Source organism: Sphaerodactylus townsendi, linkage group LG02 (genome assembly GCF_021028975.2).
Source record: "Sphaerodactylus townsendi isolate TG3544 linkage group LG02, MPM_Stown_v2.3, whole genome shotgun sequence".
Classification (NCBI taxonomy): domain Eukaryota; kingdom Metazoa; phylum Chordata; class Lepidosauria; order Squamata; family Sphaerodactylidae; genus Sphaerodactylus; species Sphaerodactylus townsendi.
Genome location: NC_059426.1, coordinates 114874257 through 114891016, shown reverse-complemented (window position 1 = coordinate 114891016; position 16760 = coordinate 114874257). Strand labels below are relative to the sequence as shown.

At 40.9% G+C, this 16760-nt stretch overlaps 1 protein-coding gene across 9 annotated transcripts in view; it reads left to right on the top strand.

The window, feature by feature from the left end:
• The window catches only part of PHF21A (PHD finger protein 21A), a 194807-nt gene that overhangs the window by 130726 nt on the left and 47321 nt on the right, over window positions 1–16760 (top strand). For all 9 annotated transcript variants that reach the window (XM_048483804.1, XM_048483803.1, XM_048483808.1 and 6 more), the window contains exon 6: window positions 15545–15712. In XM_048483804.1, the coding sequence (XP_048339761.1) occupies window positions 15545–15712 (168 nt within the window). The remainder of the gene's footprint in view (window positions 1–15544; window positions 15713–16760) is intronic.

Sequence of the window (16760 nt, the reverse complement as noted above, 5' to 3'; positions counted from 1 at the left end):
CCTCACTTTGTTACACGCAAGCAGATTTAACAAGCAAGAAAAGTGCTGCTAAAGATTTTCTGTGCCCGTGGTAATGCTGGTCTCTGTTGGAATCCCCTGGCTCCACCACCATTACACTGTCCCAGATTGAAGGAAATCAGATCCAAGTATTTGAATCTTGCTCCTTTACATTTACCAGATCTCCCCGTTTTAATTAGATTACACTACTTGTTGGACAATCCTGATCCTTCTCTCTGTATGATAGTGGCAGACTTTCTCCTGGAAATTATTAAATGCCGGTAGATTTCTTTTCACTTAACATTTATTTCCAGTATTGTATATTTATGTTTTTTTACATCAGTCCTTTACTATTGCTGTATTGTTGTCTATGCCAATAAAGGCTTGCTGCTGCATTCTTTTTTGTAGTCAATTATCCTGGAATGTGATCTAATGCGTGGCTATTTCCTTGTCTACAACCCTGCCTATTTATGTGCTGATAACTCTTCTCTTAGAAAGTTTCCATGAAATACACAGTTAATATGCATTTCAATATGGTGAATAGCTGTTTAAACTTTATTTTTGGTGTCTGTGATATTTGTTTGAAGCTTCATGGAAAAGAAAGTGAGGGGCTAGGCACATTCTTATATAATTGAGCTAGATATGTTTCCTGTGATGTAACAGAACTATGTGTTGGTTTGTGCTTAACTCTGCAGTATTAAAGTGTTTCTTCTGTTACACTTGCCAGTTCTGCAGACTCCATAGAGCCTTATCAAACATGGGCAGTTGGTGCAGCTGATATGAAAGCACAGGGGAGCTTTCATGTAGAAGGTTAATGGAGTGTAATTATAAAGAAAAATGGACTGTTCACCCAGTCTATCTCACTGTTCCTGCTCCGAGAGTGACAAGTACTTGCTCTTTTATGAACCCTAGAGCAGAGGTTCAACAGTCTAAAGTTATGACAGTGTGATTGGCAAACACAAACACACTATAGACATAAATGCAAAATTTGATAGGAATGCTTTAATTTCCCTGGGCAGAGCCTCTATTAGCAACAGCATTCTAAGAAAAGCTTGGCTAGAAATTATAGACACCCCCTTTATTCTGTTTTTCTTTTCTCTTACTGTATTCCATTCTTTTAAGGTATTCTTCATCTATGTTGGTGTCCAAAGAGAGTTTTTCCTGTAGTATCCAGTCTGTGAGAATCCACATTTCCTCTTGAAATCCCCGTTGTCATGGCAGTATGCCTTCCTGCTGGGAAGAAAGCGATAGACTCTTTCAAGACACCCTGCCCAAGTCAGTTTAAAGATTAGGTTTTAATAGACATACATGCACTGACGCTGTTACCTCTTATGTCTCATTTTCATTAGTGGCACAACACTAGGTAGAATGCAACTCCTAATCACAGGGGTGGAAGCAACTGGAAAGCTGTACTCTGCCCTTCCTCAGGCAAGTTCTCAATATAGTAATCACCTGTAGATCAACTCTCAAGTGATTAAGATGATAACACTTATCAAGCAACATGCAAAAGTAAATAAAGTACATGTAGAATAGAAAGCACTTGAACCACTCAAGTCTGCCAAGGCGCACACTTGGGGGGAAAAGAGAAAGAAATGCTGTATGGCTATCTGTTTTTATCTTGCAAATGTTTGCATATTAGGTGCTAAACAGCCAGACAAACCTCTTGGATACAAAATGTAACCTTTTAATGGTTTCTACTCGCACATAGACTTATTAAGTATAGTAATAAGCTCTCTAGGCTACTCATTAATTTTCCTTGACGTGAGAGAATCCACCTTGGATACATGTATTAGTTCATGTGTTTTAGCTGGGACTCTAATATGAAAGGTGGAATTCACATCCCGGAAAATTCCGTGGAAGCAGCCCCATGATTGGTTGTAGAGATCAAGAGGTAAGGGCCACCTTTCTCCATGAATGTAGCTAATGAGAAAGACACTTATACTATGGTCCAGAAACTATTTGCCTGAAGAACCAACTTTGCTTTGTTAAGTGAGATATCAAGGTGAGCTTGGTTGCATTACTGCTCCACATCAGACAACCGTTACACACCTCTTGAAAATAGGCTGCATAGACATATGAGAAATGGGAAAGGATTCCACCTGCCCTTTTCTCCCTTAGTGAGGAGAGTTGTCTTGAGAAGCAGGTTAACGAGGGAAGATAATCCAGACAGTCTTTCAGAACTAAAGAACAAAGGGGTGGGTGGGTTAGCATTTAGAAAATGTGCATGGCACTTCTCTAGTGACCTGCTCAAGGCAGCTCACAAAGTAAACAAAACGAGCTCACAAAGTAAACCAAAATAAAACAAAAACCAATAGTAAAAATGTTCAGACTTTAAAACAAGCTACTAGCAAGCCAGGACATAAAACAACTTAAATGAAGCAGTCCGCAAAACAGCTTTAAAGTATTGGTTGTAAAGATTTTTTTTTGACCAGGTGATCCTCAATGGGAGGATAGTCAAAAAGGGCCACCACCAAAAAAGCTCTATCTCTGGTTGCCACCCACCATTTTTCTGCAGACAGGAAAACAGAGAGTAGGCCTTGGGAATAGGATTTTAACAGATGAGCTGGGGACTACCTATTTAGAGCCTTAAAGAAAAAATCTACCTATTTAGAGCCTTAAAGAAAAAATCAGCACTTTGAATTGTACTCAGAGATCTAAGAGGGGAAAAATATAGGAAGTAAAAATAGAGTCTCTTTTTAGTCAAAAGGAGACATCAGATGTCCCTTCCCTGGAGATGGATCACCTTTTCCACAGAAAGCATCTGAAAGAGGGCTTGGCAGAAGAGTGATAAAGACTTGCTCCCTCAGAAGCAGGGAGTTTCTTTTAGCCCTTTGATCAAGTGGGATGCACCCTCAAACTTCCCAATGTAGGATGAAATGGCTGATACACTTTTTGTTACTTATAATGCAGAATGTAAAGGAAGCAGGTAGAGGTACAATTAATGACTGCCAGGACCAGAAGAAATTCTCCCTTGATCTCATCTGGGTTGGCAGGTTTCAGATAATTGTGGCATCTTTAGGCTGATCTCTCCCTCCCCAAAGTCCAATGCATTCATCTGCTTTAGTTTGGAGTTTGTGGTTCAGCTGAAAACATATACAGTACTTGGCTAAAGCTTTTTCTGTCCACCATTAAAGCTGTGATTTTGCCAGTTGGTCCTTGTTGAGGCCTTGAGAGGAAGAAATAATTCTAACCATCCACAACTAAGGTATGAGAATGTATACTTTCTAAAACTAGAATGTCGTCTTTATAACTTTTAAAAATGTATTCAAACTTTTCTCAAATTGGTTCTGGTGGGTTTTCCAGGCTGTGTGGCCGTGGTGTGGTAGTTCTTGTTCCTAACGTTTCGCCTGCATCTGTGGCTGGCATCTTCAGAAGTGTATCACAGAGAGAAGTCTGTTATACACTGTCTCTAAATTGTCTTGGTATTGTTGAATTGATCTTACAGTGTCTGTACATTATGCAGCACAAACAGTGTTTGCAGACACAGCACAATACAGATATAATTCTGCTTGCTCCAGGGACTGTTCTTGAACACAGTGTACAGTTGGCTTGATTTAAGGTCATTTCACAGTGAAAATGTGCACAAAGGTCTGTATTTTCTGATGAATTAAATTATAACTATGAAATAGGTGTGAGGAAAAATGAAACTGAAATGAACAAACAGTTGAAGATTATTTGTGGAGAAACTGAACCTGTGTTTACCACATGCATAAATAGAGGATACAAGTGGGATCCTGCAAAGACTTGCAGGAGGCATCTCATTTCCCCCTCCCATGCCGTCTCTTCTTTCCCTTTCTTGAAAACCCTCAAACCCTCTTCATTTTCCTGCTTTCTTCTCTGCTTTCTAGGGTTGCCAACCTAGCTATACTGATCAATTCCTCTATAGGGTTGCCAGCTCCAGGTTGGGAAATTCCTGGTGATTTGGAGGTGGAGCCTTGGGAAGACGAGGCTTGGGGAGGGGAGCAACTTCAGCAGGCTGTAATGCCACAGAATCCACCCTCCAAAACTGTTACCAGACTGACCACTGGTGAGTGGGGGGGGGTCTGCTTTCTATCCACCTCGCCAATCTTTGAGGAGCCTGGCATGCAGTGCCAAGGTGGGAAGCCCGTTTCTGCAAGGCCTGAGATACCCAAAAGGACAAATACCTTGCAGGGCCTTCCCTTCTGCAGCACCTGTCATGCAGATAACCTGCCTCTCCCTCCATAAAGGGATTAATAGGTAAACAATGCTTGCACCCAGAAAGAGCTTCTCCTTATCTTCAGCCGCTGAATAGGTGATCCAGCAAAGCAATAGCCATGCTAAAGAGAGTGCCTCAGGGTGTTCCCCGCAGCACAAAAACTCCTCACTGACCACCTTAGTTTGCATTTGACTTTGTCCCAAAGCTGTAATTCCATCAGCTTTACCCTAAAATGTAATTAGCCCGAAATATAACCGGTTCTCAGTCACCCAACACTCAATTCTAAGTTAGTACTAAAATTCTAGTGCCTTTCTTTGTCTCTCCTCTGGAAAACAGGAAATCTCCTTTGAAATGGGAGATTAAGCTCTCTTAGTATGGCTAGAGGAACCAATCTCCTGCATAAAATAAGCCTTTGTATAACATTCCGTGTTCAGTATGTCTGTACTGCTGGTCTGACCTCACTGTTCCACCCGGTACTACTGAGCCTGCCTTCGGGGTCAGTCATTCTGTGTGCCATCTGCTTTCCACCCTACCTTCTTGTAGCTCAGTGTGAATCGCTGCTTCTGCCTCTTAGATTCAAGTCTCTTCAAGATTTGGTAACGCATCACTCCACTTTTCCCCCAAATTCCCTAACTCTGCCTCCAGACCTATTCACTCAACACTATCTATATGCTAGGACAGTGTTTGTGTTTTGCTGTTTTGATTATTGTGTTCTTGGGTACCCCTGTTATCCCTGAATAAATGTGTTACTTTATTTTGCTCTCCTGCGGATTTCTTGCAAAAGTGGATCTTGATATACACAAGCAACATAGTTCTTGAGCTTGTCCGACCTTTTGCTGAACCAAGAGACTGCTCTCGCTAATTCCCCACTCTAAAAGGGACAGACTCCCACCATTTCAGGTAACAAAGCAGCTGTTTTCTTCAGGGGGATTGATTTCTGTCATCTGGAGAGGAGTTGTAATTTCAGGGGATCGCTTGCCCCCATGTGGAAGTTGGCAACCCTAGCTCCTCTAGAGGAAATGGCTGCTTTGGAGGGTGGAGTCTATGATATTGTATCCTTTTGAAGTCCTTCCCTTCCTCAAAGTCCACTGCCCTCATTCTTTACTACCCCAAATCTCTAGGAATTTCCTAATCTCCAGAAACTTATCAAGGATTTGTTCATTTGGGATATTGCCATGGGTGGCACATATTTAAGATTCTTAGGAGCCAATGTGGTATAGTGGTTAACAGCCACAGTCTCTAATCTGGAGACCTCCACTCCTCCACATGAAGCCTGCTTGGTGACCTTGGGCCAGTCACAGTTCTCTCAGAACTCTCTCATCCCCACCTACCTCACAAGGTGCCTGTTGTGGGGAGATGAAGGGTTTATCATTGTAAGCCACTTTGGAACTCTGAAAGGTAAAGAAAAGTGAGGTATAGAAACCAATTCTTCTAGACGATAATATCGTTCTGCGGTTCTTCATTCATCTGAAAGACATTTTCAAAGGTTAAGGAACATTTTACTGATTTTTGTTTGACGCTAGCTGTTATATTTAGAGGTCTGTCTGGGTAATGATTCAGAAACAAGTAGGACCACTTGACTTTAGGAGATAAAGTAACTGTGATTTGTTAAAATCAGGTGATTCTGAAGAACATCTTGACTGTCTTATACTACGTCCAGCCATTAGTCTAATCTTGCTCAGCTATATCAGCTCTCTATAGTAAAGTATTTACCTATACCTGAGGTGCTCTAAGTGGAAATTTTGTTCATTTTTCTGCTGCTTTGTAACCATAACTCCATTGAGGTGCAGAAACAAAGTTATGTTATAAAACAGTTGACAGCAATAAAAACAATTCAAATCAGCAAAGCTTGCAGTGGTTACAGTAAAAATGATAAACAATAGCCTTTATCCTACCACTCCGCACAGTAAAGTTTGAAACCTTCCGCAACTAAAGAGACTGTTTCTCTGGAAGACGGTTCCTTATGCTAGAAAAAGCCTTCAGACTTTGTTGTGCAGTATGGTAAGATACGGACAGTAAACGTTTAAGACAATATTCAGATCTGTTTAACAGCATATAAAATGTATTGAAAAACTTCATGATGAAAAAAGCAGAGCCAGCCATCATACAGGATTCTCAAAACCACACCACACAAATTGCCAACTGCCTGAAAAAATAGATATGTTACCACTTGGCTTTTAAAGGATAACAAAGAAGACAGCAGATGAATAGGAGTAAAGTCTCATAAATTAGATGCCAGCAATGAGAACACCATGCCCCTGATGGCTAAACTGTCACTTAGATAAAATGGGCATAATAATAAGAAATCCAAAAACAATTTCAGTGTTGCAGTAGGTTCATGTGAGAGAGGCCCTTAAGATACCTTTCTAGTCTGTTAAAGACTTAAAGGTAAGCAACATCGCTTTGAATTGTTCTTGGAAATAAATGCTCAGATGTATTTTTCTGCTGTATAAGAAGGTTCCAACTGGACTTAGATGGCAACCCTATGTGTTAAAATAATCTGTACTAGATGTGATCAGAGTATGGCAGTGGTGAGATCTGATCAATTAGCCTTTCTAATTGATCAGATCTCACTGCCTGAAGAATTGTCATACCAAGCAAAATTGTTTAAAGCCTAGACCAATGAGGTTTTCAAACATTTTAAAGCCATAAATGAAGCAAGGTTCCCCCATCTCTTATGTTTTTTAGTGGGGAATGGGTGTGTGTGTAACATTTTTGGGATGAACTGAACATTTACAGTGTTTCCTTATCAAACCAAAATTTATTTTACTGTTTTAACAGCACATAATACATACTTTATTACTTAATTTATGATTTGGCATAACAGTTTTAAAAACTATTATAGAATTTCACATGCTTACAAATATAAAAAAATATATTCTCATTGTCATATGTTTTGATACTACGAATTTTCAATATGATTTTAAATATTTTCCCAATGACTTACCTAGGCTTGGATCCAGCAGTGCACAAGGAGAAATATCAGTGGACTTAGCACAGTTCTCCATGCTCAAGATCTTGTCCAGCACCTAGAATTTTCCTCCCTATGTACCCTGATACTTAACACTAATATAATCAAAATATCATAATACAAAAACATGTTATTCATATCTTCACCCTAACTTGCTACATATGATGAATAAATAGATACCATAGTGCGTCTAATTTTTCTGTATCACTTGCTTTTCATAATGCAGCAAATCTAATCAGGATATACAGTTCTTTTGTTTTGTTAAGCCATGTTTGAGGTGGGGGAGAATGATAACCAGCAGTTTTTAAGGGATTGTTGAAGCAAGATTTGAAAGTATGGTGTCAACAGTATATGACACTTTGATTCTTAATCCTTTCTTTAAAACCAATGATACTGTGTTCCATATTTGTGACTTGACTTGAATATCTACATGCAGTAACAAACCTTGTAGTACTCCAGCCTCAAGGTTTTTGGGGGGGGGGGCGGGGGGGATGCTACTCCATTTAAAGCAGACTGTTTTCTCATTCTTCAGTTAGCATTGTTATTGATCAGTAGCCTCTCAGGCGTGGCATTTTCCATGTGCACAGCTTACCACAGATTTTCTCAGTTGTCAAACTTTATGTCTTAGAAAACATTTTCTATGAAATCGTTCCACATATCTTCTTTTCCTCCATAATTTTGGGGGTTTTCCCCCCTTGTCTCTTCAGTTGCACTTATTCCACTTGCTACTGCTGAAAATGTGTTATTCCTGATGATGGTGGGATGTTACTGTGTTTCTCCGAAAATAAGACAGTGTCTTATATTAAGAACATAAGAACTAGCCTGCTGGATCAGACCAGAGTCCATCCAGTCCAGCACTCTGCCGGTCGCAGTGGCCCACCAGGTGCCGTTGGGAGCTCACGTGAAGGAGGTGAAAGCAATGGCCTTCTGCTGCTCCTGCTCCTGAGCACCTGGTCTGCTAAGGCATTTGCAATCTGAGATCAAGGAGGATCAAGATTGGTAGCCATAGATCGACTTCTCCTCCATAAATCTGTCCAAGCCGTTTTTAAAGCTATCCAGGTTAGTGGCCATCACCACCTCCTGTGGCAGCATATTCCAAACACCAATCACACGTTGCGTGAAGAAGTGTTTCCTTTTTATTAGGCCTAATTCTTCCCCCCAGCATTTTCAATGGATGCCCCCGGTTCTAGTATTGTGAAAAAGAGAAAAAATTCTCTCTGTCAACATTTTCTACCCCATGCATAATTTTATAGACTTCAATCATATCCCCCTCAGACATCTCCTCTCCAAACTGAAGAGTCCCAAACGCTGCAGCCTCTCCTCATAAGGAAGGTTCTCCAATCCTTCAATCATCCTCGTTGCCCTTCTCTGCACTTTTTCTATCTCTTCGATATCCTTTTTGAGATGTGGTGACCAGAACTGGACACAGTACTCCAAGTGCGGTTGCACCACTGCTTTATATAAGGGCATGACAATCCTTGCAGTTTTATTAACAACTCCTTTCCTAATTATCCCCAGCATAGAATTTGCCTTCTTCACAGCTGCCATGCACTGAGTTGACATTCCCATGGAACTATCAACTAAGACGCCAAAATCCCTTTCCTGGTCTGTGACTGATAGCACTGACCCTTGTAGCGTGTATGTGAAGTTTGGATTTTTTGCCCCTATGTGCATCACTTTGCATTTTGCTACATTGAACTGCATTTGCCATTTCTTAGCCCAATCACCTAATTTATCAAGGTCCGCTTGGAGCTCTTCACAATCCTTTGTGGTTCTCACCACCCTACATAATTGGGTAGCATCTGCAAACTTGGCCACCACGCTACCCACCCCCACTTCCAGGTCATTTATGAATAAGTTAAAGAGCACTGCTCCTTGGGGGACACCATTCCCGACATCTCTCCATTGTGAGAACTTCCCATTTATACCCACCCTTTGTTTCCTGTTCCCCAACCAGTTTTTAATCCATAGGAGGACTTCCCCTCTTATTCCTTGATTGCTGAGTTTTCTCAATAGTCTCTGGTGAGGAACTTTGTCAAAAGCCTTTTGGAAATCCAAGTAGACAATGTCCACTGGTTCCCCCTTATCCACATGCCTGTTTACACCCTCAAAGAACTCTAGTAAGTTTGTAAGACAGGACTTGCCTCTGCAAAAACTATGCTGACTCTTCCTCAGCAGGTCTTGCTTTTCTACATGTTTTATAATTTTATCTTTAATGATAGATTCTGCTAATTTACCAGGAACAGATGTCAAACTGACTGGCCTGTAATTTCCTGGGTCCCCTAAGACCCTTTCTTTTAAAGCTTCAGGTGTGACATTGGCCATCTCTCCAGTCTCTCTCCAGGGATGGAGGCAGATTTCAGGGATAAAGTTGCATATTAAAGTGAGAAGATCAGCAATTTCATGCTTGAGCTCTTTAAGAACTCATGGATGAATGCAATCCTGGAGACAGAGGGATTTGATAGCATTTAGTTTATCATAATGGCTGCCAGAACTTCTTCCTTGTCTACCACTATCTTCAAGCTTAGTTCCTTGGATTCACCTCCTATAGAAGCTTGGTTCAGGTGCAGGGAATTTTTCCTCACTCCCTCCTCTTGGGTAGAAGACAGGATGCAAAAGAATTCATTCAGCTTCTCTGCAATCTCCCTGTCATCTTTTAGCACAACCTTTTGTTCCTTCTTCATCATCTAACTTGGGCCTACCGCTTCCCTAGCTGTGGCTTCCTGCTTTTTGATGTACTTCTGAAGGAACTGTTTGTTGCCTGGTCTTGATGTTCGCAGCCTTGCGTTCCTCATAATCCTTTTTTGCCTCCCTTACATGGCTAACTTGCTTCTCTTTTGCTACACCATTTGTGTTTCTCCTCTTCCGGTATTCTTCATCAGTTAAGTTGGGACTTCCATTTTCTAAAAAGACATCTTTTTTCCCCTAATAATTTCCTCAAACCTCCCAGCTTGTTAACCATGGTGGCTTTCTTTTGGACTGGGTGCTGCTCTTTCCCCACAACCTAAGCGGAAGTGTCACATTCCAGCTGAGCTTTTTAAGGACTGTGTTTTTAAATAACCCTCCAAGCATCTTGGACAGTCTTTGACTCTCCTGATTTTCCTTTTCAGCCTTCCTCTAACAGCCATCCCCCTCATCTTTGAGAAATTTCCCTTTCTGGAAGGGGTGCAAATGTAACTACATTAGTAGTTGTCACTTCGTTCGCATGCAGATACTGAATTACTGACAGCATTGTGGTGCGCTTATTCCCTATCGGCTCAATAAGCAACACTGACTTCCTCGCACCATCTGGTGGTCCTGGGTCCCAACATAGAATTAGATTCTAGGGATCCACATCTCCCCTGGTTCAGGTTCTACAACCATCTGCTCTAAGCCACGGTCATTTAACATATCCAGGAATGTTCTCTCCTTACTATGACCTGAACATGCATTTTTCCAGTTTATATGGGGATAGTTAAAATTGCCCATTACCACAACATTTTTGCTTTTGTTGGCCTCTCTAATTTCTTTTGCCATCTCAGAATCCTCTTGTGCACTTTGGTCAGGGGGACGATAATCTATTCCTAATGTTAAACTATGCTATATTAATTTTTGCTCCCAAAGATGCACTGTGTCTTATTTTCAGGGGATGTCTTATTTTTCCGCTCCACAGCTGCATGCTCTGGTGTTGTGCTCGATGAGCATGCTTCCAAACAAAAACTTTGCTACATCTTACTTTCGGGGGATGTTTTATATTTAGCACTTCAGCAAAACCTCTACTACCGTGGTGGCGAACCTTTGGGACTCCAGATGTTATGGACTACAATTCCCATCAGCCCCATGTCATCATGGCCAATTGACCATGCTGGCAGGGGCTGATGGGAATTGTAGTCCATAACATCTGGAGTCCCAAAGGTTCGCCACCACTGCTCTACTACATCTTATTCTCAGGGGATGTCTTATTTTTGGAGAAACAGGGTATTTATTATCCAAGAGAACAGCCTCCTTTTTTTCTTTTGAGCAGGTACTCCAGTGTCACTGCTCAGTTACATTTTGAAGCACCAATTCAAAACTTGTCTCAGCCTCCATTTCTACTATTGAGAACTATCAACTCCAGAATGGAAGTCAAAAAAGCAGGCAGCATTACCTGAAGGAACAGAAACACGTAGCCCATCCCCACTTCCCATATACATACACAAAAAGAACCACATTTTCTGACCAAATTTGATCTGTAGTAACATACAATCATCATTGCTGCAGTCCCTGATTATATGCAATGATTACTCCTAGTATTCGTTTCAGTTTCCCCCAGCACTAACCGGTAGCAGTTTGATGTGAAATTGACAAAGCTGATCCAATTAACCATGCTAGTTTGTATCTCTGCCTCAACATTATATCACCAGTTTGGCGTATTCTGCTTGGGCCAAAAACAGCGGTGTGAAAACAGTGTGAAAATGGTGTAATTCCATTTACACGGTTTTAAACCATTTTCACACTGTTTTCACACAGCTGTTTTTGGCCCATGTGTAATCTGCCTTCAGTATGACAAAGCTGGGGCTGTGGAGCTGTTGCAAGGGGTCCATGAATCCACATGTGCATTAAGTAATGACATGTTGATCCGTTTGTCAGTTATATTCTCAATTAGTGGATACTAATTGTATAACTACTGTCACATGTGGGGTCTGCAAAAAATTTTGATGTCAAAAAGGCATCGTGATATTCAAAAAGGTTAGAAAATGCTAGCTTGGAACATAGTTTTCAGAAAATATCCGGCCTTATGTAAAGGGACAAGTTCATGGAGGTGGATCTTTCTTGCCTTCCCAGCCAGCAGCTCCCTGCATCTCCCCACCCCCACAAACCACTACTATGGGTTGCTGGATTTTCTAGATATTCCATGAGGCATGGAAAGCTGCCATAAGGAAGAAGAATCAGCCATAATCATTCCCTCACTCTTGCCAAAGTAGTTCTCCCTAAACATTTTAAATTTGCATTCTGAGGCAGGCTTGCCAAGGTATGCAGCTATCAAGAGTCAGTGTCAGTATGTTTGCGTGCAGCTGCTTCTGTAAAACTCAGTTATTCAGACAGAAGTGACAAAGGAACTAGGGTTGTGTATGCATGGGAGACTGTTGTGGCTTTTTTGTACCTTCCCTTCGTAGGTAAGAAGTCTTTATGAGGTGGATTGACTTGATAAAGCAATAGCCCTCAATTTGTGAGACTCGAGCAAGGCTGTTAATGATAGAACATTTTGGGCGTTATTAATGTGTAGGGTTGCTGTAAGTCAGAAGTGACTTAACAGCACTAAGAAGAAGAAGAGTTGGATTTATATCCCCCCTTTCTCTCCTGTAAAGAGACTCAAAGGGGCTTACAATCTCCTTTCCCTTCCCCCACCCCCATCCCAACAAACACCCTGTGAGGTAGGTGGGGATGAGAGAGCTCAGAAGAACTGTGACTAGCCCAAGGTCACCCAGCTGGCGTGTGTGGGAGTGCACAGGCTAATTCCCCAGATAAACCTCCACAGCTCAAGCTGCAGAATGGGGAATCAAACCTGGTTCCTCCAGATTAGAATGCACCTGCTCTTAACCACTACACCACTGCTGCTATAAGTGCACGCGTGTGCGCGCACACACGTCTCTGTCTACTGTTCCCACCATCTGTGAACAAAAGTTGTGACACACACCCCAGCAGGCTTAGTTAACGTTAGTCTACTGCGATGATAAATGAAAATTCCACTTGCTGAGGCAATAATGATCCAAATACTACTGCAGTGCAGTCTTTGGCGTCTATAACCTTCTCTTGTCGATCTCTTGTGGGCACCAGAATTGCAGTTGCCAACTCCGGATTTAGACATTCCTGGAGATCCAGGGGCAGAGCCTGGGGAGGGTGGGGATGGGGGATGGGAGGGAGCACAGCCGGGTCATGGTTCCATGTAGACCATTCTTTGAAGTTGTCATTTTCTCCCTGGGGAACTGGTCTCTTTAGCCTAGAGAACATTTGTTATTCTGGGAGATCTCCAAGTATGCTTCAGTTATTGGCAATGGGAGAGGGGATAGCAGTCGAATGTGTCCCCCTCGTGACGCACAGAAGTTGTGCCCCCTCTGGCTCCCTTGTCACAATGCCTATATAGGTCAAACTCTCCCATTCCTTCTCCATTCTTTTTTATTTTCCTCTGCTGAGTATTGCCAACATAGTCACTGAGCTGTTACTTCTGCAAACTGACTCTGTCATTGTACCAGTTTTGCTTTGATTCTCTTACCATCCTCATAGTTAGCTCATATTTTCATGCTGCATCCTCTGTGACATTTGCTCTGAATGTGGTGCATGCTTGCGTGGAATTGTTTCAAATCAGTCCTCAACCAGTGAATAGGTGACTCCATTGGAAATAAAGATACAAGATTTTTTTTTAAAAAAAAAGTTTTAGAAAGCAACCCTGACATACTCAATTCAGTATAAATTTTATGTAGCGATAGATGTCATTTTATTCATAATGCCCATGCATTTTATGCATCCCTCAAACCTAATTAGTTCCTTTCAGTTGAATAGTCTCATATTAAATGGGGGCAGCTGCCAAACAAGTATAATCTTTCTCAACAGGCCACAGTACAGAAATAACTTTTCCCACTCCATTTTGCTTGTTCTGTGTGTAAGTATGCAAGCCTTTTGTTCTTCTGCAAAAACTAATGAAAGTTTGCAGGTGTTTTCATTCCTGTTTTTCTCCACAGCTCTCCTGGGCTTTGTTTCAGCGCTTGGGGGAAGAAGAGTTGTGAATGTTGTGTGACTCACTTGACTCCTACTCTCCATACTTCCAGTTCAGATTGGCTCTCGCATTTTATAGCAGTCTGGCTCGGGAGTACTCAAGCTTAGCTTCCCCCTTCTTTCCTCTTCCCCTGCTGTTTTGTTGTGGGGTGAAGGACATGAAGCAATTGAATTCCAGCTCTCTGGTGCTGGTTTCCTTGAACTACAGAATTGGTAGAAAATCACCATTATCCCTGAACTTTATAAGCACAGCTACAGAAAAGAAAAACAATCCTGTCTGATTTTGTTGGGTATGGTAATGTAGTCTCCCATGCTGTTAATAGGTGGAGTTTTTGTTTGGCAGGTATAACTGGTTTCTTTTCTATTTCCTGTTTGTTTCATTGCTTTTTGGAAACGTTCCTGTTTCTGCTTGCTGACATAGCATTTTAAATTGCTTTGTAACAGTTGATGTTTTCAGAAAGCAATCTTAAATGACTGCTCAATGGTTGAATGTATAAAGTGAAATGTGAAGCAGATTCTGTGCTTTTTGAGTAAACTCTTGCTGTTGTAATTTTTAAATGTACATTTCCAGATAGACTACAATAACCAGTTCTAATAGCAAATGGTCCTATAAAATATAAACAAGACTTCAAAAGAGCTGCGGGTGCCTGATACACATTGCTATAGGCAAAAAAACTATTGTAAAACAAAAGAGATGCTCCTTTAAGTCTAAGCCATCGGTGTGCCCCAGAAGACCAATACAAGTGCGAGAGAGCATGTGGGCTTATAAGGTAGACTAGTGACTTCGAGGCCTTACTTGACAGGTTGAAATGCAATCATTTTGTAGTACCAGTTACCCAGAAGAGAGTCTAGGAGCCACGGTGTTTTAGAAGAGAAGGCAGTAATATAGAATGTGTGACAGAGATCTGAAGAATTACCTGACCAGGCTGTGCATAAGCAGTTTTAATAGTTGGCCACTGAATGGGTAGATATGGCCTCCAAAGGGCCTGAAACATTTTGTGTTCCTGTTCTGTGAAAAGATGACACAAAACTGTAGTTTGTAGAGATGGCTGGAGCCCCTGGAAATATGGTATTTAAATCCTAGCAGAAGGATTAAACTGCAAAGTTCTCAGAAAATTTCTGAAAATTGTTGGATTTAGCATTTTTTGAAAAGTGCATCTGTTGTCCTAACAAATGTATAACATTCAAAATTTAAAACTTTTTAAAACTATTTAAGTATTTCCAGCTTTTGGGCTCTAATGAAATGCCAACTTGGATTTCAGCTTTCTATAAGGAGTAACAAAATATTCTGAAGAATTTTAGTCATATAAATCACCATAAGTTTTGACATGTACTTTCTCGATCTTAAACACAGTAGAGCATGTGACTTTATTGTCAAGTCTGTTTATTAATATTCCCTGAAGTTTCTGGAAGTAGAATAAAGCACCATCTATGATGATCCTACGTATGTGGTGCAGCTATGCTGGTACATGAAGTTGCTTACCCTAATAGGGCTATTCTGATCCCTCTGTTTGGAGGCACATTCCACCATGTTGCTTGTCATTGATTCACTCATTAGAGGAGTTAATATATCAGGCACAAGGGGGCTATCAGTCAGTAAGGAGTTTTTTAACTTGACATCCTTGTGTGTTGTACTCACATATATTGCTTTTGTGTTCCTTTGCTAGAAAAGAGTGGTTGAACAGCTGCGGAAGAATCTCATGGTAAAGCAGGAACAACCAGATAGCAAGTTTCAAATACAGCCATTGGTGGAAAATAAAATACAAACGCCACAGTCACTACAGCTACAGCAACAGCAGACTACTGCACCCTCTCCAAACCTGATTGGATCACAGGTAAAGTCTGCAAGGTGTTATTCAGAATGTGTTTACAAGTTATTTTATTACTCCTAATACAGATAATGCATGAAATAAATAATCATACAGCAATTCCTGATTTTTTTAAAGCTTGAAAAAAGGGACAGAGAACTGAGACAAAGAGAAAATGCTGCTGATGTGGGTGGGACCTTGAAAAACACACATCCAGGTGGTCTGCAAACACAATTTGATTACTGCCTTTCTAAAAAGATTGTATCAGATCCAAGCAAAGGAAAACATAGGATGTTGAGTCAGTACTTTAAAAAAAGCTCCAGTTTTGATGTTAAACTGGAGCAAAACTTCCATATGGAAGGAGCACAAAATAGCAAAAATGTGAACTTTTAGATAATTCTTTTCTGGCTTCAGTATTTGTGAGATAAATACATATTTTTTCTGTAATCTTATCGTTCAAATGCTAAAAGTTAATGAGTTTTGATTGGAAAAGTTCATTCATTCAGTCATGGAAATATAAGCCAACTGGTTTAGCATACTCATTATCATTGTAAACTATGGAACTCTTAGTGCCTGGAGATCTTGATGAAAATAAGATATTGTTGAGAGGTTTTAAGAAGCAGAATGTTCTTCATTGGTGCTTGTTTGAAATTCTCCTCTAATTTTTATCAGAAATGTTTGACAGCTTTCTTCCTGCTGCTTTGATCAGGAAACTTACATAGTTTAGACACTAGGTGGACTCGGGTGCTGTTCCTTACTAGAGGAGGAAAAACTTGCTCCAAAAACACTGAGCATGAAGCATCACTCAAAATTATTTCTGAGTTTGAACACTGGTGGTCAAGAAACTGCCTCACTGATTCCGTTTTTTTGCTGTTGAATCTTTGAGAGACTATAAAGTTTATTCCATGGCTTATTTTTAAGACGCAGAGACACTGTTTCCCTGTCAGTGTGTCATACAGGGGTGGGGAGTGTTTTTATTTAAATGTGGTAATGTACAGTGTAATATTATCAGCACACTTGGTCAGATATACTCGATTAGGCCTCCCAAACCTTGATGAGCCTGTGGACACCTCTG